The 24,091-nt window shown below is 55.2% G+C and overlaps 2 protein-coding genes and 1 long non-coding RNA gene across 3 annotated transcripts; 2 read left to right on the top strand and 1 right to left on the bottom strand.

The window, feature by feature from the left end:
* Window positions 1-2,568: 2,568 nt before the first annotated feature.
* HOXC12 (homeobox C12) lies at window positions 2,569-4,181 on the top strand. Its single transcript, XM_035002008.1, has 2 exons — window positions 2,569-3,175; window positions 3,943-4,181. The coding sequence occupies exons 1-2, from the start codon at window positions 2,569-2,571 to the stop codon at window positions 4,179-4,181; spliced, it is 846 nt and encodes a 281-aa protein (XP_034857899.1).
* A 5,555-nt stretch (window positions 4,182-9,736) lies between these two features.
* Window positions 9,737-13,786, bottom strand: LOC118008778. Its single transcript, XR_004678751.1, has 3 exons — window positions 13,589-13,786; window positions 13,005-13,108; window positions 9,737-11,780 (listed from the first exon to the last, which is right to left on the bottom strand). It is a non-coding gene; the product is annotated as an uncharacterized LOC118008778 (long non-coding RNA).
* Window positions 13,787-20,826: 7,040 nt separating this feature from the next.
* Window positions 20,827-24,091, top strand: HOXC11 (homeobox C11). The gene is made up of 2 exons (XM_035002007.1): window positions 20,827-21,579; window positions 22,833-24,091. Exons 1-2 carry the CDS (start codon window positions 20,898-20,900, stop codon window positions 23,063-23,065), a joined length of 915 nt encoding a protein of 304 aa, XP_034857898.1. The 5' UTR covers window positions 20,827-20,897; the 3' UTR covers window positions 23,066-24,091.

Genomic DNA, 24,091 nt, shown 5'->3' with positions numbered 1-24,091 from the left:
TTCGGGTGGGGCCAAATCGGAGGGGGAGAAACTGCGTGCCCGGAGGAAGGAAGCCCTCACTTCGTTCTCAGTTCCCCCAGCGTTGCATCTGCCGCCCTGTGGCCGCCGCTCCGTGTGCTCGGCGGCCTGGCCGGAGGGCAGCGTACAGGGCTCTCTGGGCCGCAGGTTTTCGGGCTGGAGAGGGACAGGGAGAGGCTGGGACCTTCCTCCTGGGGTCCCCTTTCTGGGAGACTGGAGTCATCTGGAAGGGTAAAAGAGGACGGGAAGAAGCCTCTGCCCCACGAAGACTAGGGATGACTCTGTGCAGCTCAGCTCGGCATCCCTCATACCAACAATAGCCGCCGAGCACCGAGGCCTGGAGGCCTGGAGACCTTGCTGCCCGCGCAGTGTCTGATTGAAAAGAGCAACAGTATTCAAGTCACACCCTGTTTATCTTTAGGACCAAAATAACCCCCAAATAAATTTTTTAAAAAATTTTAAATTTTCAGTGGCGCTCATTAATGCATCTCGAAAAGGGGGGCACACATAGGATGCTGGAGATGCTGTGACGTGGAATCTGCAGCTCAGGGATGCTCCTTTCTGCAGCCGCGCAGCCCCTTAATCAATTAAGCACAAAAAGGCCAATCCAGGCGGTCTCCTGCCCGCTGCTCGCGCCGTTCTGACTGGAGGTGACTGCGCGGGGCTAGCATCTCACGCCTCCGCCTCGGTTCCGGCAAGTGGGCCCGGCGGGTGCCGGGCGCGGGGCGGGCTCCTGGGGGCGGGAGGGCCCTGGCCGGGCGTCCCGGCAGCTGGGGCGAGGAAGGGGAAGCGGGCGAGGGGCAGGCGCCGCGCTGCGAGCCCTGAGCTGCGCCAGGCAGGGCGACGCTCGCTCGTGCGGACACATTTCTGTCCGAGGGAGCAGTTCTGGTTTGGGATATGAAATCGCCCGGCGAGCTGTGGAATTCCAAGAATCTGCGTTTCTCTCTGCCGCGTCCTGCAGAGGAGAGGGACAAAAAGGGAGATGAGAATCTTCGGCTTCGGTCTGCTTTTGTAGCTTCGGCTCATTCTCAGATACTTAACTTTCACCTACATGGGTTTCTTTCTGCCATATTCTCGCGGAGACTCTCGGTTTCTCCAAATTTCTCTAGATCGCCTGGTGGTTTCCGCATTTAGATGTTTGCTGAACTATCTATTTTACCTTATATTACTCAAAGCCGTGCATTGCACAGGAGCCTGAGACAATCAAATAGAAATCCGAGTATTTTGTCTACTAGACACCAATAGAATACACCCAGTTTTGAGGGCTTTGTTTTGGTTTTCACTTTAATCCATTTATCTGTGTTCTGTGGACTTGGTTGAGATGGGATTGTGGTTTCCAGATGTCGATTAATCTCATCAATGGCCAGTGTTAGGTTCTCAGCCTTCTACGGAAGGAGCTGCTGAGGTTAGCACCATAAATATAATTTTAAACCCCAACAAGGTGATTCTCCGGAGTCCTCTCCCTCACCCCCGGCACATCTACTGGCATTGGCACTGCTCTCTGATGGTCCCAGCAGCAGGCTGGGCTGGTTCTTGGGTGTGGGGGGGTCTCTTCTGCAGCGGAGTCACGAGGCTCTCAGGCCAGCCAAGCCCTGCTGGGGTCCCAGAGCCTCTTGCTGTCAAGACTCTGGAAGACCCCCAGAAGCCCATCTGACCCACAGAAGTCACAGGCAAGAGCAGTTCAGGCCCCCAGATTTTCAAGAGCAGGTAGTCAGGTCCACATAGAACTGGGCACCTCCTTTTTTCGGCTTCTTCTGCCTCCTTTCTGCATCTCTCCTCTAACAATGAGTGGAAGTGTGAGGCTGGGGTGGATCCCAGCTCCGGGGGAGGGGGGGTGGATGCCCAACACTAACAATTCTCCCATAGTCCTTCCTAGAGGAGAGGACCCCAAGTGTCTCCCAAAATTCCTGAGGAGAAAGAGCTGAGGAAGAGGAGCACAGCAGTGGCAGGGCTGGGAAAGACAGTGGCAGGGAAACCTGTCCTTACCCCCACTTCGCCTCTACTGTAAATAAACCCCAAGCCAAAGGGCTCATCAGTCTCCTTAAACAGCCAGTAAACTTTATATGACACAATATCTAATAGTAATTTATTGGGGAGATACTGTAAATTCCAACGGTTTTAGTTAATAAAGGAGCTAATTAAAGAAGGACAGGCTGTGCTTGGCCAGCTGTTGGCGAGAAGATAATACATCTGGGGGGGTGCATGGTGCAGAAATGCGTATGTGTGGGTATTTTTGGTGTGGCTTTTTCCTTCTTGCCCCGTGTCGGGCGATTGCCTCACTCTCTGCATTAGGTTTTATATGATATTTTTAAAAACCAGAATCCAGCGAATAAACCTGCCCCCGCGTTTTGTCCCCCCACCACCCCGACTGGGGAAGGGGGAAGTTGGAGTTGGTGCGGGATGGGGGGGGGGGGGATTCGCTGTCCCCACCCATCCCCCTGGCGGCGGCGCCCACGTGAGCTGGATGGCCAATGGGTGGCCGGCGCAGGTTTAACTATGTTTAATGTCAGATAGCAATAAAGTAGAAGCCGCCGGTCCGGCCCCGCGGAAATGGGCGAGCATAATCTCCTGAATCCCGGGTTTGTGGGGCCGCTGGTGAACATCCACACGGGAGACACGTTCTACTTCCCCAACTTCCGTGCGTCGGGGGCGCAGCTGCCGGGGCTGCCTTCGCTGTCCTACCCGCGCCGCGACAACGTGTGCTCGCTGCCCTGGCCGTCGGCGGAGCCCTGCAATGGCTACCCGCAGCCCTATCTCGGCAGCCCGGTGTCGCTCAACCCGCCCTTCGGCCGCACGTGCGAGCTGGCGCGAGTGGAGGACAGCAAGGGTTACTACCGCGAGCCGTGCGCCGAGGGCGGCGCGGGCCTGAAGCGGGAGGAGCGCGGGCGCGAGCCGGGCCCGGGAGTCGGGCCGGGGGCAGCGCTGCTGCCGCTGGAGCCGTCGGGGCCGCCCGCGCTCGGTTTCAAGTACGACTACGCGGCGGGCGGCGGCGGCGGCGACGGGGGCGCGGGGCCCCCGCACGACCCGCCCTCGTGCCAGTCACTGGAATCCGACTCCAGTTCGTCCCTGCTCAACGAGGGCAACAAGGGCGCCGGCGCGGGCGACCCGGGCAGCTTGGTATCGCCCTTAAACCCCGGCGGCGGGCTCTCGGCCAGCGGTAAGGACCCCGGCCCGCTCGTGCGGCGTGCGCAGGACCCGACAGCTCACCCGGGCGGGCGGGGTAGGACTGAGCTAGGGCCGCCTGCGGTGACCGAATGTGTGGTGAGGAAGCGCTTCTTTTAAAAAGAAGTACGGGGGGGGGGGGGCGCCTATAAACATGTAAATATCCCCATAAAAGAACTGCAGAGAGTCCCCTTTTAGCCGACCTGCGGCTGGAGGGGGCAGGGAGCTCCGGAGAAGGGGATTCTGACAGACATTTCCCCAGGCCTGGGGGTGGGCGGTGGGGACCCAGAGCTTGGTCCCCGCTCTCTACGGCCTCACCCTCCGCCTTCGCACAGGCTCCTACCTACATTTTTCCTCTTAAGAAACGCCACTGGACCCGGTTTACTCTGGCCACTCGCTCCTGTCTGTTTTAGCTGATCAGGGACCCCATCCCGGAGGATGTGAAGGGAAGGGGCCAGGATAGCCGGGAGAAGAAGAGGTTTGGGGAGAAATGAGGGGATCGGAACACAGAAGGGTCAGAGATAGTGCAGTGGGAGGTAGGGTTGAGGAGGCAAGGAGGAGTGAAAGGGGAAAAAGAGAATGATGAAGCTGGGGGAGTTGGTGGGGATGAGGGTCTGTGTAGAAGAGAGGAGATGAGACAGGAGGGCAAGGGCCTGGGATTGGGCAGTAGGCCAAGGTGAAAAGGGCTGGGGAAGGACCAAGGGCACTGGGCTTGTCACCTCTTGGTCCTCTGGCCAACACTGCCGGTTCGTCTCCACCCAGGCGCGCCCTGGTACCCGATCCACAGCCGCTCCCGGAAGAAGCGCAAGCCCTATTCGAAGTTGCAGCTGGCGGAGCTGGAGGGGGAGTTTCTGGTGAACGAGTTCATCACGCGGCAGCGCCGGAGGGAACTCTCAGACCGCTTGAATCTTAGTGACCAGCAGGTCAAGATCTGGTTTCAGAACCGGAGAATGAAAAAGAAAAGACTTCTGTTGAGAGAGCAAGCTCTCTCCTTCTTTTAGGGGAGAAGACTCGGGCACTGGCCCCAGACTGAGCCTGTCTCTGGCAGAGAGCAAGAGGGGGCGCTGCCTGGGACGCATTCCCCGCTTAGAACACCAGGCATCTCTGGCAGGTGCTCCCTGGACATCCTCTTGTCTGTTTTGTTTGTGGTTCCCTCCCACACCCGCCGCCCCCCCCCCCCAGCAGGCTCTGCCAGGTCCCAGAGAGAAGGGAAGAACCCAGCCAGGGAGGGAGGTGCTGCAGGCAGGGGATAGGGACAGGAAAGGCTGAGGTGCTGGGGAGGGGCTGGTTTGCAGTGGGACTGGGGCTTTTGGCCTCTGGCTGAGGATCTGGAGGAAAGGTAACCAGGTGCTCCCCCCCACCACCACTTTCCTTCCATGATCTTAAGTCAATCAGCCTGCTGTAGGCAAAAGTGGGGACAATGGAACCAAGGCTCCCCAAACTCCCAGTATTTGGGGTTAGGAGAGGAGGGAGCAAGAGTGGAGGGTCCGTGGAAAGATTGGAAGGGGTTAGGGTAGCTCTGGGAGGGCAGGAGGAAGTGTGGGAACCTAAGAGGAAGTGCAGTTTGGGAGAACACAGTGATCAGTAATGCTCAAGTCCACTGGGGTCTGGTCCTCTAGGCCTGGAATGAACAGACGGAGGTACAGGCGTTTGGCAGACCTGGCTGCGGACAGGGCGATCATCAGCCCTATGTCCCCTCTAGGGCAGCCTGCCCGAAAAGTCTCCTGGTCCCCTTTCTCGAAGGCCCTGCCCGCCCATTCGCTCACAGGTGTGTTGCCATCCACTCTTCCCGCCGCCTAGGCGGCTGCAGACCGGAAGCCGCAAGCGCGGGATTGCGAGCTGAGCGGATGCAGCTTCAGGTTTAGTAGCCACCCCAGGGACCCCCACCTGGCCCTCCAGGAAGCCCAAGAGGCTGTGAAAGAGGCCGTGAAGCCCAGCATTGATTGACCGGGAGAGTTTCTGGCAGCCGCGGCTACCGCCACTGATTCTCCCTTCCCCGCTGGCGTTCACGGTCACGGCCGGCCACAGGCTGGACCGGCATAATTTACGAGGCAGGAGGAGAATCTGCCCCTAAAGGGGCTACCGGCCACGGAGGCCCCTGCTCAGCCCGGGTTTCCCAGGCTGGTGACAATGAAGGAGGGGGGCGCTGCTGCTCCCCACACAACTCCTTTCTCTCTTTTACCCATCCTCACTCACCCGCCCCCCAAAGTGGCCCTTTGTCTCAGGATCCGCTGCCTCCGCCTCCCCCTGGCTGGCGAGCCGCCGAGTACAAGGACCAGAGCAGAAGCAGGGGCACATCCCCAGAACTGCTTGGAAGCCAGAGTGGCTTCTTCAGCCCAGGGCCTTTTATTCATAGCGCCCTTCAGGCCCCAGCCCCAGCCCAATAGATCTAGGCTGGCTTAGGAGAGAGAGGCAGTGAAGAAGCCCCACCGCACTTTCCTGCACTCCGTTTTTATCCCTCTTGGTGAGAGTCCCTCAACCTCCCCGTCTGCTGACCCACCCTTGCCAGGAGTAAGAAGGTGAGAAGAGGGGACTGATGGGAGTTAAGCCCAGCACGCACAGTGTGAACTGGCCTGCTAGCTTGGTGTTCTTCTTGCCTGGGAAGAGTCGCCCCTAACCCACCCTCGAATGGCAATCCACAGAGCCTCCCACTCTCCCACCAGCACACAGCTTCAAGTCCCTGTACAGGATTGTGCAGAGGCGTGGGCAAACAGAGGCACAGCGGAGCCCAGCACCCCCATTGGGCCCATGCCACATTCCTGACTGTACTTGTAAGCGGTCAGCCTCATGTCCCCAAATACAGCCCTGCAGAGTGGCCGTACAATCACTTGCCCTCATCCCCCACTGGGCACCTGACACACTTCCCCGCTGATAGAAACTTGTTTCGCCTACATACAAGTTCGCAGAAATCAGCACCATTCCAGCTGTGGGCACAATCCCTTCTGGGCTGGCCCTGGGTACCAGGCGCTCTCCCCTTTGCCTGGTCACTCATGTACCCCTTCATGCAGCCCCTCCTGTGACCTTGTGGGCTCTGGGGTGCTGGATTCAAGCTTCACCACTCCAGCCTGGCTCCCACAGCCTAGTAGAGAAAAGAGACCAGAACACTCCAAAAGGGGTGGGGGTACAAAGATATGCAATATTCTTTTCCTGTCGCTTTAAACTTGACTTTCGTGAGCTTCTCTGTCAATCTGCGTCCTGTTCTCTTGTGCCCGTTGCTAGTACCTGGTGTAGTCTCTGTGGGTAGATGCCCTTCCCAGCTCTCTGTAGTGTGCCCTCCTATTCAGCCGTCTGTCTTTAGCACGTTTTCCCTTTATATAGTCCTTGTACAGAGTTGCTTCATCATATTAATAATAACAATTTAAAAAATGACTGAACGATGATGTGATTTTTTTGAGAAAGAATTTTAAACTGACTCCCCACACATGGTCTCCACTGCCCAGAAAGAATGGGATCCCCATTCCTAGCAGCTCCCCCACTTGATTGTCTCCAGCTCAGATGAATAATAAAAATAATAAATGTATAATGATAAAGGAAGAACGGTGCAGGGGCAACAAAAATATACGAGCAACCACGATCTGTTGATGAGCTGCCGGCTCTAGTCCCAAGCAATTACTAGCAGAGAGAAAACTGGGGGGATAGAAGATTGGGGGGGGAGAGGGATATCTGAGGAGTCATGGGGTCATAAAAATAATGTAGACAGCCCAGAGGAGGCTGAAGCCACCTTCAGGGCCAGAAAGAAGAAGTCTGAGCTGCAGGATCTCCAAGAAGTGAAACCACAGTAGGGGTTCAAGTAGGTTGGAGCACGGATAGCAAGAGTGCCCTGGGATATGGGGTAGGGGCTGGTGGAACCACACTTTAACCCCAGGGTCTAACCCCATGGCTTCACTCTGAGAGCACATTTTGTGCCCTGCAAAATGACTAGGTAGGGGACTAAAGACCCCTTGGAGCTGGCGAAATAGGCTTCATCTCTCTCAGCCAACAACCCTCTCTGAGCCTTGCCAGAGAGAGGCCCAGGTGGAAGCCAGAGTCTGGGTTCCGGTAGAGCCCATGAGCCCCCTGCACTTCCACTTCAGCCCTTCCTTCTGGGTGGGACATCCTCCCTCTGCCTCCATCCTTGTGCCTCTGGTCCCTGAGTTTCCCTTTCTCACAGCCTGGCTCCAATCAGGGAGTCTCCTCCAGAGTCCCCCTCCACCCTCCTGGGACTGCTTTGAAATAGCAGGGGCCCCCACCAAGCCTAGCGTCCAAGCCACACCTCCTGCCTTGAAATCTTTCTCTCTCTCTCTCTCTCCCTTTCTTTCCTTACTCCTAGAAAAACTAACAAATTTAAATTGAATCTCATTCTCCTTTTGCTCCTAACACACAGCTTGTCTTGTGCAGCTGAGGGATTTGGGCAGGAAGGAAGATCCCAAGCTTTGGGGGGTCACTCATACAAAGGCCTCCACAGAGTACAGGCAAAGCTGGGGACAGGATAGCTTCTGGTAGCCATGAGCTGGGAGAGGGACTGGGTGGCTGGCTGTGTCTGTGTCCGAATTAAGGGGGGGGGGGCAGGAGTTGAATCCCAGTGAACCCAGGCCAGAGACTATGATCTTCTTAGGACACATCTATACAGGAAGAATTAACAGTGAAGGTATTTCTGGCTAAAAAAGAAGGGAGGGAATTTAAGGAGGTCAGGAATAACTGGCCTTTAATTTATTCCCTTGATTTATTCCCAGAGACACTGAGGATCTGAGAGAGGAGGTACCTTGTTGGGTGGTGTCTACATAGGTCCCAAAACTCAATAATTGGGGAGACTGTCAGAGTAGAAAAGACACTATAACCTCCTCCTAATGGTTAAAAAACTTATCCTTGGGTCTCTGGGCCAAAGAGAATGTCATGGTTGGAGCCTCAACCCAAATACTCAGGGTAAGGCTGAACTCTGCATCTGGGCAAGGATTGCATCTATTTTGCAACTATTTGTCTGGTTTAAACCCTCAAACTACAATTTACTCCATGGACTTTAAGACAAAGAATCCCGCGTCTCTAACTGGGTCTTGAGGAGCAAGAAATGGAGAGAATTATCTGGATACTTCAGGTAGAAAATATTTCTGCTGTCGTGTATTTGTAAGTTTATACCATCCCTGGCCCCGGTTATCCACCCAGTTCCACTCCACTCTGACCTGCATAGACACAGCTCCGGTATTTAAAGCCGCTATCGAGCGGGCGGGAGATGAGCCCGGCCGCCCGGGTCCTGTGGATGCTAATGCAGCCGGAAACCCGGCGCGCGATCGATGGCTCAGACCCAGAGCAGAGCAGGGACCGCCAGCCCCATCTACGAACAAAGCAACCCCCGGGACCTTGGGTTCCGGACAGGCCGGAGCCCCAGCCCATCCTCCCCGCCATTACCAGGATAATAGGAGCGGCTTTTAGGCCCCGGGCCCGCGCGGGAAACGCACCCCGGAGCCCCCAACCCTCTCTGCGCGGCGGGCACAGGGAGGCGCCGGAGGGTCCGGTGTAATTCAGCGCGCGGTGGGCTGCAGGCGCCGGGTCCCGCAGCCGCGCGTCTGCCGAGCCTCAGGCCCGCGCGGCCGCCTTCCGGCGTCTGCCTCCGGCGAGACAGAGCTGCGGGTTTTCCGTGGAGAAGCGTGCGGCCCGCGCCCGCCGCCCTGAACGCCCCGCACCGCTGCGGCCCGGCGCCGTGCTCGCGGTCGCCGCTCAAAGGGAGGCCCCGAGACAAAGGCGCGGCGGCCGCTGGTGGCCGACGCGGGCGCCTGGAGCGCTCCGTGGCCTGGCCCGGCGGAGAGGGCTCTGGGAGGTCGGTCCACGGCCCCGGCCGGCTCGGCCCCGGCCCCCGCCCCGGCCCCGGCCCGCTGCAGGGCCCCGGGGAGGGGAGACCCGGCGCGCCTCTCAGCCCCTGCTCCCCGCGCAGCTCCCCGCCCAACAGCCGCCAGCAGCGCCGGTCGCCGCCCGAGGGCCGCCGGGCCCCCGCCACCGACGGGATGACCCCTGCTGGCCGGAGCAGAGGAGGCTGTCGAGCCCCGCCCCGCCCAGCCACTCGGCCCTGAGCACCCTGGGCCTGGGCGCGCCCCGCGAGTTTGTGGGAGACCTGGAAGAACAGCCCGAGTCTCAGGCGCTGCCACGCTGCGGGGACCAGGCCTCTCTGCTAAGTGCCCTCCCTCTGCTGGGCCCGTGGCGTCCCCACAGCGGCCGTCCGCCCTCCCGCTGGGCTTCTCACCGCCGGCGGCGCTGGCCCCTAAAGCCTGTGCCGCCTCCAGGAGCCCGGCACCCGAGGCGAGGAACTGGGCTCACGGGAGACCAAACACAGCCGGACCTTGAGCCAGTGTGGCCCAGCCGGCTGCCGGTGGGTGATCCCTCCTCTCTGAGCCAGAGCCACTTCCCGGAGACCCGGAGACAAGGCTTCACTTTGTCAGTTTCCACGTCCCAGCGTGGAGAACTTCCTTCGAGGACAGGTCTGAGCGGATGGAACTCGCGGGCGGTTCTTGCTAGGAAAGTTCCCTGTGAAAGATGCATGGTCCGTATGCGGGGCATGGGAAAGATGTTTCAGAAAACACACACTTGGTACAGCCAACATAAGGGATACATTGAAACAGTCTAAAAGGCACAGATATCTATATTACATGTACATACTGGGCATGGAAAATATATTTCTCTAAGAAACATACATACAGAGGCACTTTTATTTGTATGGGAAAGCAACCTTCCGGGAAAAGGTTACACAGAGCATGGATAAACACCACTTGTAAAGATTCATTTACATAAACGGTACACTTGCATATATATCCTACACAGGGAATATACAGTCCTCATCGATTTAGCTACATAGATGTATCCATTCCATAAGCTGTATAAAATCATGCATGGAAATGCATCCAGATATTAATGCATCCACATAAAAAGCGCATGGAAAATACATCATATTATTATATATACACAAATTGAGTATCTACCCAATGTATGAAAAAATATGTTCTGTAAATTAGTTTGTTTACATGGTGTGTGCGTACCAAATACATTGCAGTACATTCTTTGAGCTCACATATTATTGTATTTATAATACACATCTATTTGGCTATCTTACAAACAGTAGCAGGAGGAAGCTCAGGCATTGGCAATAACCATCTCCACCAGCTGAGCCTCTTTTCTGTCTTTCTGTTTTTCTATTATTTCCATCTTTAAAAAACCCCTTCTATGTCTATATGGATTATTTATATAAGTGGTCTCCTATCTCAGTTTCCCTAGTACATCTCTTGCCAAAGTCAGGGTCTATATTTAGAATCCCAAGTCCTGTTTGCAGCAGGGTCTGACTGCATAATCACAGCCTGTATGGAATGAGCATTATATAATTAGGTTACCCCTGTGTCTCAGGACTTGTTCTTCTAGACCTAAGATAAATATATTAGAGACTTACTCTAGGCTGCCAGTTAAGAAAGGGGGCTGGGGAGGGAAGAGGGAAGTGCAGTGACCTGGCAAGTTGTGTAACAGGCAGGTTGGGGGAAAGGCAAGTTCTAGGTGTATGCTGGGCACTCAGGGTTCCTGAAAGCCAAAGTTTGTTTAAATTTTTTTAAATTTATTTTTAAAATCTCCAGTGGAGAAAGACGCATGAAAGAAAGGCCCGACCTGGTCTCCTACGTCCCTCTCAAACCCCAGAGCAGCCCCACTCCCTCTCAGCTAACCAGGAAGAGGATTCTAGCCCACCTAGCTCCTCAGCAGCGGTTAGCATCCTTAATGCTGGCCGGGTCTACACCGGCAGCAGGGAAAGTTTACCCTGGAACCCAAGTTTTTCCCAACAAAATCCACTAACCCTTTTGGAGAGGCAATAATAGCCGAAAGCATTTTCTGACCCTGAGCGAACTCTGTTTTGGCCCCGGAAAAATGAGTCCCACTTGGGTCTTTCTTTAGTAGCTAAAAATCCGAGACTACCTGACACACGCCTATGGAAAAATTCTTTGAAAGACAATGCACTCACACCCCGCAGAGATATTGTTTATGGGTTCCGTGTAGACACTGCCATATTTTACTGTCCAAAGGAATCAATTAATTAGTGCCTCGCCAGTCCCCGCGCCGGCCGCTGCTTGGCTGAGCGTGAGCGGCTGAGATAGATGTGCGTGGCCAGCTCGCTGGTCTTGTTAACAAGCCTCGTCATAAAGATGGAGATGATAAGGAGAGCGCGGAAGCCCTGGCGGCCGCGAGGGGGGGCTCCGAGGACCAGCCCACAGCGTGTGGGGCAGCGGCGGCCGGCCGAGTCGGAGCCAGAGCCCTGGCCCGGTGCTGCTCGGGCTCCCGCTGCTCGCTCGCCGTATCCAGTCTTGTCCCCTTCTGGGGCGTTCACGCTGGGACTCGGATAATTCCCTCTCTTCTCCGCTCTTCTGAATTTTCCCTTTTCTTCATCAAGCCCCAAATTAAAAAAAAATTTTAATAAAAATATGTAAACCTCTGTCTGTGAGTGCCTGTCTTGCTCTCTGCCACACTTGTTCCGAGACCGGCTGCCTCCTCCTTTCCCTGCATTACTCCGCGTGGTTTCATCTCTGTCTGGAGCTCTCTTCCCTCTCTGGCTTCATGGTTGCTTTTTCTACCAGGTTGGTACTGGCTCAGGCCCCAGTGAGCTTGTAAAAAAAATAATAATACAAATAACCCCTGGTTATCTTGCGGCAGAGTTAACACCCCCTGATAAGCCAGACCCCATAATAAAAAAACCCAACCTTGGATGTAATTGCTGGTTTGGGTTGCAACACTTAATTCTGTTTATTCTCACCAATGTGCATACTTAACGAAGAGATATTGATATTAAAGGGCAGGGGGGAATTAATTTTACTTTTATGGTCATCTATTAAGAGCATAAGATGGTCTGAGTCTCCTTTAAAGGGACCAAAAAAGGGGGGAGGGAGAGAGAAGGAAAGGGAGGGGGAAGGGAGAAATATGACTGAAGGCGAACAAAGATCTTTGCCTGAAGAAACAATGTAACACTAGACAGAACTATAAAGTCTGGGAATGTAACAACGCAGGACCCTCTCAACTTCCCCCATTTGGAATCCTGTCCCTTGCACTTCCTGCTGAAATCCCAGTCCTGACTACACAGCAATATTCAAGGAAGAATTCATGCAATTATCTGGATAATTGTAGGGAGAGAGAGAGAGAAAGCATTTCCCTTTTATTGTCTGATCCTCTCTGGTGTCAGTGCAGAGGAGGGGGGGTGTTATATGGGATATGGAGGAAAAGGAGGTAGTAGGGTCTCCCAATGTCACCCTAAGACCTACAAGATGGCTACTCCTGAACCAAGGAGGTCCAAGGCAGGAAATCACAGATTCTTTAAGAGATTTTGAAGGCTTCAGTGATCCAGTTTCATTTTCCAAAATATTTGTTTGGTTTTACTTTGTCTGTATAGACCTGCCTCATCTAGTATTGTAATTATCAAATAATAGATAATTATAGGGGTGTCGATAATATCATTTATTTTATAGCCGCACAAGATAGGATTAGAGTTAATGTCAGAGGCTCTGTTGGAGCCTGGAAGGCAGCAAGAGGTAAGGTAGAGAGAGAGGTAGATTGCCTTTCTCTTTCCTATTTTTATGTGTGTGTGAATCTCCAGAAATCCCCAGTTCTCTAAATCCCCTTCCCAGATGTGTTAAGGGAAATCTCTACAATTTTAGGGGTTGGGAGCTCAGAGAAGGGCAAACAATTTGGTACTTAAATCTCCCCCTTAGTCTCAGGGCCAGTAGTCTCTGCTCTCCCATGTTCCCCCACAATGAAGGGCTTCACCCTCAGTTCAAAACTACTAAGGTCACAGAGACTTGGCAATTTAGGCCAGTGAGAGGAAGACAGGGTCTTACCAAAACCAAGTTCATTGTCATCCTCAAGTGGGCACTGGGTCCAGAGTGAAGCCCCCTTTGATCCCAATTTGGCCTTCTTTCCTGGACCTCTTCCCCAGAGACACCTGGATGGGAGCAGAAATCAGGTTAGGGCCCTGGAGGTTGGTTGGGTTGGGGATGGGGAAAAAACTGAAAATCTGCTTTCTTGTTTCTGGGATTCAGAACACCAGAAACCAGAAGCCTGGGCGGGGGCGGGGAAGGGAGAGAGAGAGAGAGAGTTTGTGGTAGAGAGCCAGGCAAGAGAGAGTCAAGGGAAACCATGAAACAGGAAGACAAGAATAAAAGGAATGAGTGAAAGAAAAGGGGCAGGAGGAGAAACCACAGGGAATAAAGGAAGGAAATAAAAAGGAAAAGCTAGAAAAGGAAATAAGAGAAGAAAAATGGAGGAACATTTAAAAAAGGAAAGAAAGATTTGAAAGCGAAGGAGAGGAAGGAGGGAGAACAGAGGCCAGGGTCTGCCGGCTGTGCGCTCTGCCAGGCTGCCTGCAGCAGTCTGGGTGGGCGGGGGGCGCCATGACAAAGTGAAGGTCAAGTTAGCATCGTACCTTATAAGGAAGGCGTCAGTCCTCCATTTCAGCCTTTCTTTCTGCCTGGACATGGCCGTAGCATTTCTAGGCTTGTAAACACTGGACTCTTTGGGGCCTTAGAAAAAAATAAAGACCCCCTTCCTTCCTTTATTGGGGGTGAGCTCCACCGGCTCGGGGAAGCAGCGGACAGAGAAGTCAACTAATGAAGACTCTGGGAAACTTTTCTCTCCTTTTCTCTCTCTCTCTGGCTCCACTCCCGCCCGCTGGGACTCCCTCCCTCCCTCCCTTTCTCCCTCCCTCCCTCCCTCCCTCTCTCCCTCCTCTTCCCAGCCTAACGCCTCTTTTGCTCTCTGTATCTCTGGGTCTTCCGTGTCTCTCGCCACTGTCTGTAACTCTGGGCTCCGTCTTTCCACACTCCCCTCCCCTACTGCAGACTTCTAAATCCGTTCCATTCCACCAGGAAAAGGAGCAGGACATAAGAATTGGAAAGAAAATTAGCCGTCACAAAGAAAAGTTCATTTACAGCCTAAATGTCTATTAAGATTTCCTTCTGAAAATAAGGCGGTACACTCGGTAAGGAGGAGAAGTGAGGCAGCGCCAGTGGGAGGGCTGATGAGGTAGGAGACTTGGATTTATTTATTTTTCAGATCAAGAGGCGGAGAGAAAGGGGGAGAAGCAGACAAGCGAGAGAGAAGCGTTTCAACCCGGCAACTAGCAAAGGAGGCTGCAGCGGGCGGGACTGGGAGCAAAGCGCGCAGGCCGAGGACCCGGACCTGCCGCCGCGATCCTCGAGCACTGAGCGGGCTCAGCCTAGGCCTGGGGTGCGGAGAAAGGAGCATATTCGAAATCTGTTGGCCTGAGAAGTGGGGGAGAGGCAAGGACGGAGGGAGGCAGGGAGAGACAGAGGAAGACGGCGCCGCAGCGGGCCAGCCGGAGGGAAAGTGAGTTCCGGAGCTGCGGGGGCGGTGGCGACCCCGGCGGGCTGCGGGCTGGGGGCAGCGGGCGGCTCAGCCGAAAGCCAAGTCGCCAGAGAAAGGAACCTGAAGTGGAATCCTTGATCTTTTCCCTGCAGGGTGGCACTGGGGGAGAGAGGGAGGGAGAGAGAGAGAATATAGCGTAGGGGTGTCTGTGAAGGGCTCACCTCCTTTTTCCTGGCCCTGACAGCCTGTTTTCTCCTGCTCTGTGCCCACGGAGCCCTTTTTAGGCCTAATCGTTGCTTTTCTAATGGCGAGGGAAGGGAGAGATGCTCAGGACAATTCTGGGGACTTCTGGTTCAATCTGATACTCCACAAAGCCCTAATTTTGTCACCTCCGCCCTTCTCAACTGGAAACCAGCCTCTAGGGTCAGTCCCCTCCCACTTTACCTACCAGGCTAAGGTGCCTAAGGGCTACTAGGGACCCGAAGGAAGACCTGACACCCAGGTGGGAGCAGCCGGGAGCACTGGGGGTGGTCAGTGGAGCTCCCAGGCCTCAGGGCCTAAGAGCCCTCCCACCCTGCATCCTGATAATGAAAAACAAAGGGGGAGGACTTGATTATTTCTGATGGTGTTAAAGGATCCAGGCTTAGAAAAACAGCATCTGACCCTGAGCTCTAAGGTGATAGGCGTCTCTCCCACAGACATTTAATCTGGGCAAATGTCCCACTGCCTGAGCTCCAGGGGCTGAGGAGGTGGCCAGGGTGAGGACATTTGCTGCCAGAAAGCCCCAGGGAGGGAGCGGCAGGCCCCTTTGGTATTATCTAGAGTTGTGTGGAGAGTATTTTAAAAGGTCAGAATGAAGTGGGGAGGCCCTTTCTGATGTCCCCCTCAGCTCTGAGAAGGGAAGCCCCAGGAAGTGAGGGAGTTTATGAGCTGGGACATTTCCCCCTAATGTGGGAAAGACAGAGATAGCCAGACCTCATCCTGAAAAAATGTGTTTTGTGCCTGTGACAGAAAATTGGTAGCTGCTTGGGAGATTTCCGGACTTTTAGGGAGTAGAGCAGGGCCAGACTCTGGGGCAAGGCAGAGGCTGAGGTGTGATTTAGGGTAAGTGGAGGAATCTAAGGGAGTAAGACTAAAAAGGTATCACCCAAATCCATTTCCTCGGAGAACACACACACACACACACACAATGGGCTCCAATATTGAAAAACACCAGATGATCTCCTTCAAAGGGACATAAATAGGCCAAGCGGATGCAGGTTAATAAAACCTGCAAAAACCAGACAGGAATACTTAAAATGCCCCAGAAACAAAGCACACTGTGACAAATTCTCACCCAACACACAAGTCCATGCACCAAAATGTTCCCAGGCACAGAGAGACCCTCCCCACCCTGTGCCTCCCCACTTGGACACTCAGGTGTACCTGCCCAGCTCCAGGGGCACACACAAATCTGTGCACTTTCCTAAACTTACACACCGAAACCCTGGGGGGCAAGGGGCAAGCGCTTGGCGTCACACACACCCCACCGAGCCAGACCCGTGTCTCCTGAGCCTCAATAATGCACGATCCATACCCGGAGATAAAAGTCTAGACAATAGACGGCTGTTTATGACAACGGGGCTCTCCAAGTTTGGAGCCAGGCGATAAATCTCTGGTGAATCTTCCTGTAACTCAACTTCTGGCTGTAGTGACGAGAGAACCACGGAGACCACAGAGAGAAAAGCAGCAAAATGCGAGAGACTTTTAAATCGCGAGCAGAAGGCGACTTCCCCGCTGGGGCAGGAGAGGGCAGGCGGCCACACTCGCCCCACATGGCACGTCCACACTGTGGAAGCTTTCGGATCAAGCTTCAGCACGCAGGCGAGTCAGGTTTCCTGGCCCCCCAGAAATCGGGGCGAAGTGTACAGGCAGATGGTGGGGCGTGGAGGCTGGAACAGACCCACAAACCGTTCTTGCTGCAGGCAAAGGGTCTTTTTTTTGTTGGTGGTGACCAGAATCTTCCTGCTATGCGTCACCTGAATTTTTTCATCCCAGTCCCCCTCTTCTCCCTAGTGTTCTCTCTCTTTCTCTCTCTCTCTCCACACCCCCCTTTTCCTTTTTGGATTGATGGGCTGTTCCCTTTTGCATTTTCGACCCAGGCGTCTGATTACAAGTAAAGAGCCACTGAAGTTCATCTCATAAAAATGCCGCGAGCTCACTTTGATCTGCGCGGACTGGGTCCGAGCCTAAGTAGGCGCTAAAGCCAGGGAATGGCGGCTCGGGCCAACGGGCCTCCGCTTGGCGGCGGGGCGGCCAGAGATCCGGGTGGCCCAACAGGGCAGTCTGGCCCAGAAAAGACATTTCTGTGCTGCTGTAACTGGGTTTGGACACCAAGGTCCAATAGTAGCAGCTCAATTCAGACTGCTTTTAAGGCATTCCCTTCATTTTAGAGCATTTGGTGAGGGGCCCAGTGAAACTGGCTCGTAAAATGGGACTTTTATGGGGAGAAATGGGGTCGCGTTGCTAGCCTCCTGGGACAATCCCTCCGCGGAGGAAGGTGGGTGGGGCTGCGGGGGGCGGAGAAGCTGCCCTTCTCCCTCCCCCTGTCACTTCCAGGAGCCGAGGAACCTCAGAGCAGCATCCACTGGCTTGGGTGACCTGACTTGGGCCCTTGGGCTTGGGGCAATGGCCAGGGCTGAGGAGAGGTGGGGGCCAAGACCAGCAGTCCCACCACCCCCCCTCTAGTTCTTTGGCTGAAAGTGAGATGTGTCCTGGGATGCAAGGTAAACCGCTGGCCTAAAAATCCCCAAGCACACTATAGAGGGATTACTAAACACCCCCGATTGCTCTAAGGGGAGAGAAAGACGTGCAACAAGGTGCGAGCTGATTTCTAATGAGGGTTCATCCTTGTGGGCCAAGCCTCCGAGCGCTGAGGTTGTCCACGCGCCTGATGCTTATCTCTTACTGACTCCACATGGGACTGAACTTAGAGTCCAAGCCCACCGGAGCTCTAATGGTCCCTCTTTCTCCTCTCTGGCTTTCCCTCTTGGTGCCTGGTCTGTGGGATGGGCCCCTTTCCCTGGTTCCCCCAATCTGCTCTCTAGAATTGGGAGGTGGACAAGCTGCAAGGCCAGCCAGCGCTGTGTGTGGGGTCTCCCATGCGGGGATTCAGAATTCAGAAGATACTACCCCCTTCTGAAGCTGCCTCTGGTGTCCGCGTGTGGAAGGGAGCATCACTAGATCTGTTTTGGTCCTGGCCAGAGTACAGCATCAGCTGCCTGGACCAAAACGCAGCTGCCTGGAAGCGGCCAGGCAGGCAGGCGGGCTGGAGGTGCCGACTGAGGCCACCAAGAACCAGTGAGCTAGGCCCTGGAGGATTTCAGGTGAAAGATGGGACTCCAGGATTGTGGAAGGGCCACAGGCACCCATGAGATGGGGGAGGGGAAGCCACCTCCCGCCAGGGAGTGGGGCTTGCCACGGTTCTTAGGAACTGATTTGGGACCACAGTTGAGTCTCATGTTGGGGGGATGCACTGATGCTCTGGGGTGCAGCCTGGGGCAAGCGCCACAATCTATGCTTTGGAGTGGTCCTGGACTGAGGGTTGGGCAGGGAAGTGGCCAGCCCACACTGTGGGCATTTTTGCCCATCAATACCTTGCTGACCTCATTGTCCAGGGCCTTCTTTCCTTGACTCTGGCAGCGACCTCCAGTTGCTGGGATTTTTAAAAAGTTGTTGAAAAATTAAAAGTCGGACCAAAACTAGGAAAAAAAATTGAACTTCATGCCTTACTTTTAGGGGGAAGAATATTAATTCTCAGAAGCCTCTGTTGGGAGACCTAGAGTTTCCTGGACATCAACTTCTTTGACATTCTTTCTTGCCTTCTTTTTTGTTTCAAGGAAATAAAGCCACCACTGGCTCCTTGCAGCCGCCTGGCTCACTTTTATGGTGGCCCTGGAACAAACTTTGGTGGTCAAATTCAAGTGCTCAGGCCCACAGCTGGCTCCTCACAGGAAGCGTACCCCTCCCCACTGTCGGCCTCTGCAGTACAGAATTTGCCTTGGGGGCTTAGGCCCCACATCGCCCTGGAGACCAGGATGGAGAAGGAAGCAGGGCCCTGGGGGAACTGGGAAAAGCCGAAGCCGAGACTCTGAGCTCTTATCCCCACCTCTGCAAGGGATAGGGGTACCTCTCTCTTCCCTCTTGCTGGTTCCTATCACTGTTTGGAGAACATTTTGCCTCCAATAAACTTGAGTTTAATGAGGTCAGCATGAACCCCATAAAAGCCATAGTCCATAGTTCCCCATCATTATAATTAAAAACGCTAGCCCCAGGTCACCCTATAAAAAGAGGTAGAGGAAGGAGGAAAGCAACAAATTTTTCTTCTTGCAGTTCCTCACTGACGGAGAAGTCCCACACTTGAGCAAAGCCGCAATCTAGTTCCTCTTTGCCATCCTTTAAGATCTGGCCAGGACTAAAGAAGGGCTCAGGAAGTATGGCCCACCAAATAATGGGTAGAGGGGTATCCTTGGGTATTCCAGAGCCACCCCAAGAATGAGACCCGTGGCCAACGTGGCTCCACTCCAGGTGATGCTCTAAAGGCTGAGCAAATTTGGGAAGGCAGGAGGATTGAGAAGGAATGGATTTGGGGAGTTATATCTGGGGACATGAAAAAATTTTTTGTGTCTTCTCCATCTGGTTTTGGGGCCTCAGTATGTGTCACCAAGCTCAGCAAGGAAAATCAAATCCAAATAGTACTTGTAAAGTAGAAATCAATTTTAACCAGGAGTTAGGGGTTAAAAGAGGGTTTGGGCTATTTCTGGCTTTCCCTGAGTCCTTGCAGGGCTTCAGTCCTCCCCTCCTGCCTGAACAAATCATGCCCTGGTAGCTCCTCTTTGGATCCAAGGTTGCTTTCTGCCTATGGCGATTGCTCTGGCCCCTTGGATCCAGTCCAGAACCTTTCAATAAAGTGATTCTCAGCTGCCTAGATGTGTCCCATGGTGCCCAGAGGGATGAGAGGCGAAGGAGGGCAGAACTACTGAGTCCACCTCTTGGGCCACAGATGTCTAGGAGGCTGGTGGACATGGAAGAGGGCAGGGAAGGGCTGAGAAATGGGAAAGAGGCACCAAGGCCTGCCTACAGCCCCCTGGGAGCAGGGCTGGGGGCCTCCATTAGGGAGTGGTCCTTGGCCCTGCCCTGCCCACCCAGGTTCCTCAGCTCCCTTCCACTCCCCTGCTAGTCTGTCCAGCAGACCCACACCTGGCCCCACTGCCCACCTCCCAGCCCCCAAATCATTCAAGGATAGGAGCCCCAAACCCAGCCCCCCCCCATATCCTTCCTGGACCCTGACTCCAGGCTTCTTTTTGGCCCCCAAGCTGAGGCTGAGCCCCCAACCCAAAGGACCCCAGACAGAGAAAATACATGGCTCTCATTCCGATCTTTATCTTTGGGGTTTGAGATTTCAAAATCCACAGTGGATGTAGCTTTCTGCACATTGATTGACAATAAAGGCAGGCATGAAATATTCACCCAGGGCCACTCTCTCATACTAAATATTTAACACAACATTAGAGAAGGTTTTTCCCCAGACTTGGCCAGGCACCGGCTGGGCGGCTGGCGCACTGCTTACCACTCGTTTATGACTAATCTGAGTCCCTAGCCGCAGGCAGCACAGCAGAGCCAGACAAAGTTGGGACCCTGGCTTGGTGCTGGGCTGCCTCACCTTTGGAAAACTTCCCATACTCTTCTGAGGAGTCTCTCCAAAGGGGAAGGGGAGTCCTGACACACAGCCCTGGCCAAGAAAAGAATGGACTTCTTCAAACTCTTGTAAAGAGGCGCTGGCCCTCTGCGGGTTGGCGGGGTAAGAGTCCCTGAGAGTTGGGAAGGATTCACATCTCCCGCGGAACCAGGCGGTGGGGAAAGAGGTCTTCATCCCCACCTCAGTCTTGGGCTCATCATCCGGAGGAGGCAAGACCCCCCAGAGGTGGGAGCCCTCCTCCTTCCCTCAATTCTGGGGTGGGGGGAGAAGCAGCTAGAAAAAAATACAATTACCCCCTCCCCGCCACCCCCCCCACCGCCCATCCCACCGCCCACCCCACCCCAACCCTCTCTCTCCTCCTTTGCTCGCTCTGTGGAATGGAGAGGAGGGGAGTGACGAGAGAAAAACGAATACAAATCTGCAATTGATTTTCATAATGTTTCTGCGGTGTTTGCAAACCAATCGCCTGAACGTCCCCATCTTACCTAAGAGAGAACCCCTCCTACGTCTGCGAAGTGCTCCGAACTGATATATGACAATATCTACTTTGGATCACGTGCTCAGGGAGAGAGACTAAGACGGATAACGCGTCATCTCGCCTTCCCAAATTTTCCCCCCTCGCTAGATCGGGTCCAAAACCTCCATCTGGAGCCGGCAGGAGAAGAGAACGATGTTTAACTCGGTCAACCTGGGCAACTTCTGCTCGCCGTCGCGCAAGGAGAGGGGCGCTGATTTCGGCGAGCGAGGGAGCTGCGCCTCCAACCTCTATCTGCCCAGTTGCACTTACTACGTGCCCGAGTTCTCCACGGTCTCCTCCTTCCTGCCCCAGGCCCCCTCTCGCCAGATCTCCTATCCCTACTCAGCCCAAGTGCCCCCGGTCCGGGAGGTCTCCTACGGCCTGGAGCCATCCGGCAAGTGGCACCACCGGAACAGCTACTCCTCCTGCTATGCGGCGGCCGACGAGCTTATGCACCGGGAGTGCCTGCCTCCTTCCACGGTCACCGAGATCCTCATGAAAAACGAAGGCTCCTACGGCGGCCACCACCACCCCAGCGCCCCGCACGCAGCCCCCGCCGGCTTCTACTCCTCAGTCAACAAGAACAGCGTTCTGCCTCAAGCCTTCGACCGTTTCTTCGACAACGCCTACTGCGGGGGCGGCGACGCGCCCGCCGAGCCCCCCTGCCCAGGCAAGGGCGAGGCCAAGGGGGAGCCGGAGGCGACCCCGGCCTCGGCACTGGCGTCGCGGGCTGAGGCGGGGGCCGAGGCCGAGGCCGAGGAGGAAAACACGAATCCCAGCTCGTCCGGCTCAGCCCACTCGGCGGCCAAGGAGCCGGCCAAGGGAGCCGCCCCCAGTAGGTAGCAGCGGCCGGGACACAGGCGGGCAGCGAGGGAGGGAGCGCGAGAGGGAGGGCGAGAGCAGGGGGGAGGCGAGGGGAGCGGGGACGGCCTCGTGTTTTGGGTCAGTCCGATTTTATGTGGAGTTTTATAAGCATTCAAAGGATTTTATTATAACCTACAAAGCCCTCTCTCCCAACGACTCGACTTTTTACGATGGAGAAGGGGTGGGGAGGGAGGGAAAAGGGCTCTTTGGAAAAGCCGGGTGAACCCCCCTCCCCGTTATCTCCCTCGGTCTGTGAAATTTTTAAAAGCGCCACCATCGCGAGCGATATTAACTTTGATCGTGAACTTAGAAGAGCATTTAAGGAAGGATGGGGAGCCGGGCTGCCGGGGGGTGGGACGGAGGGGAGGGGTGGAGGGGGAGAAAGGGGAGGGCGATGGAAAGACAGGGAGAAACTCAGAGAGGGGGAGTGGTAGGGGAGAGGCAATGGAGCAGAACCTGAGACCGGAGAGGCAAGCCAGGACTGCTCTGCTTCTTTTAAAAACTATTTTTGAAATGTTCAAACTATGTGTTCACGGGTCCTTGAGCAGAACCCCAGCAAGCCGGAAGTCATGGCGACAGGGGGTGGGGAGAGGCGGCTCAGGGCTCCGCGCGGCTCCAGGCCCGGGTCTCAGTGTTTCCCTGCGGTCCGCGGCCTCAGCGCCGGCCTAGCCCGGTAGCGTGGAAGGCGCGGCCCTCCGGGCGTCCCGGGGCGCCAGGGCCCCCGGAAGCGGCTCTCGGGTGTCCTTGGTGCCTGCTCGCTCGCTTCCTCCCCGTCTCCACACTGCTCTCGCCAGCTCTCACTTCTTCGCGCCTGTTCTCCGCGGTCCCCCCAGATTTCTGCGGGAGGGGTGGGTGGGTGCTCAGAGCCACTTGGAGGGCAGCGCAGGAAGGGGCCGAGGACAGCGGTTGAGCCGGCGGGCCCCCCGGACGCACTTGGCCCGGCTGGTCTCCTTCTTCCCCGGACTCCACCAGCCGGGGCTCTCGCCCGAGGGGAGGGGCGGTGACCCCGCGGCGGCCGCGGATCGGTCGAGCCAGACCTGGCAGGGGGTCCCGGGCTTGCCCCAGCCCTGCGGCCCGAGCGGGGAAGGCAGGCCGGCCTGGCGGGAGGGCTGCCTGGCGGTGGGGCTGGGAGAAGGGTCGCCGAGCGCTCAGCGGGCTGGGGTCGCCCGGGTCTCACGTGTCTCTCTCCCCTCTCCTCGCACTTGTCCCCTCCCTCCCCTCCAGACGCCCCCCGCACCCGCAAGAAGCGCTGCCCTTATTCGAAATTCCAGATCCGGGAACTGGAGCGAGAGTTTTTCTTCAACGTGTATATCAACAAAGAGAAGCGGCTGCAGCTGTCCCGGATGCTGAACCTGACGGACCGACAAGTGAAAATTTGGTTTCAGAACAGAAGGATGAAAGAAAAAAAACTAAGCAGAGACCGGCTGCAGTATTTCTCGGGAAATCCTCTGCTGTAACCGCAGACCGGGCCCTTTACGGGGAAGGGGGAAAGGGGGAAAATTATTTTATTTTATTTTTATTTTTTATTTTCTAACTCGCCTTCTTTCCGCGGGTGGAAAACTGGACTGTGGCCAGGGCTGGCCCCCACTGCCGTCGCCCGCACCTCTTTCTGGAACCTCCTTCACCTTCCGTCTGACTCGCTGTGGGACAGGGACCGGGCCTGGAAAGAGGGTGAAGGGAAGTGTCTAACCCACGGCGAGTGGACATCGTTGGCGCCGAGGCCAAGACTCTATTTAAAAGAAAACACACCTCGCGACAACGTCTTGCTGCTCGGATTGGGTGGGGGAGGGGCGACAGTAGTAGGCGCCTGAGCGAACAAATCCTTGAACTAAAAGCCTTCCCTTGCCCAAGTGATAAGATCTGCTAAGACACCGTGTCTGCGAGGGGAGACTTCTTGGGCTCCCCACCCCTACCCCACCTCGCCCCACTGCTAGGGGGCAGCTAAATGTGATCCTGCCTTGCTGTGAAATTTCTGTACCTTCGACCTGGTGTTAGGTGTGCAAAGTCCGTGTCCTACCTCCGTCTGCGCCCAGGCCCCGCCTGAGCCTAGTTGTTCTCCCCGTGAACGTGTAGAGCCCTCCTTTGAAATTTCTTAACTGGTGCATTGAGGTTTCCTAACCTATTTCCAAGCCGTGCCCCACTCCATGGATTTATAGCTATAGTCTATGCAGTTGTTACCTCCTTTTTTTTTTTTTTTAAGGAAGAAAAAAAAGATTAGGTTGGAGGAGGCAGGAGGGAGGTGGGATTGGGGGCCTCCCCCATGCTGGGGCCTGAATTTTTGTAAATAAATTTCACAAGCATTTCTTTCTACCCAGAGGGGATGGGGTGGGGGGGAGGACTCACCTGGAATGAGATTCAAATCACCCATCTCTCTCCATGAGCGTGAGTGTGCGTGTACGTGTGCAATCCCCACCCTGCTCCCGTCCCAGAGGGATTGCTGTGAATTTTTTTTTTTTTGGTGGCAAATAAAGATATTTCATTCT

The sequence above is a fragment of the Mirounga leonina genome, unplaced genomic scaffold, assembly GCF_011800145.1.
Source record: "Mirounga leonina isolate KUSES-001 unplaced genomic scaffold, KU_Mleo_1.0 Mir_126, whole genome shotgun sequence".
NCBI classification, from domain to species: Eukaryota; Metazoa; Chordata; class Mammalia; order Carnivora; family Phocidae; genus Mirounga; species Mirounga leonina.
The sequence above is the reverse complement of the archived record's forward strand: the minus strand, read 5'-3'. Positions and strand labels throughout refer to the sequence as shown.

Excerpts from the sequence above, each read along its gene's own strand:
- HOXC11 (XM_035002007.1), top strand. The coding sequence starts at position 20,898 with ATGTTTAACTCGGTCAACCTGGGCAACTTCTGCTCGCCGTCGCGCAAG. Across the intron at positions 21,580-22,832 it reads GGCCAAGGGAGCCGCCCCCA|ACGCCCCCCGCACCCGCAAG; the intron begins GTAGGTAGCAGC and ends CCTCCCCTCCAG.
- HOXC12 (XM_035002008.1), top strand. The coding sequence starts at position 2,569 with ATGGGCGAGCATAATCTCCTGAATCCCGGGTTTGTGGGGCCGCTGGTG. Across the intron at positions 3,176-3,942 it reads CGGCGGGCTCTCGGCCAGCG|GCGCGCCCTGGTACCCGATC; the intron begins GTAAGGACCCCG and ends GTCTCCACCCAG.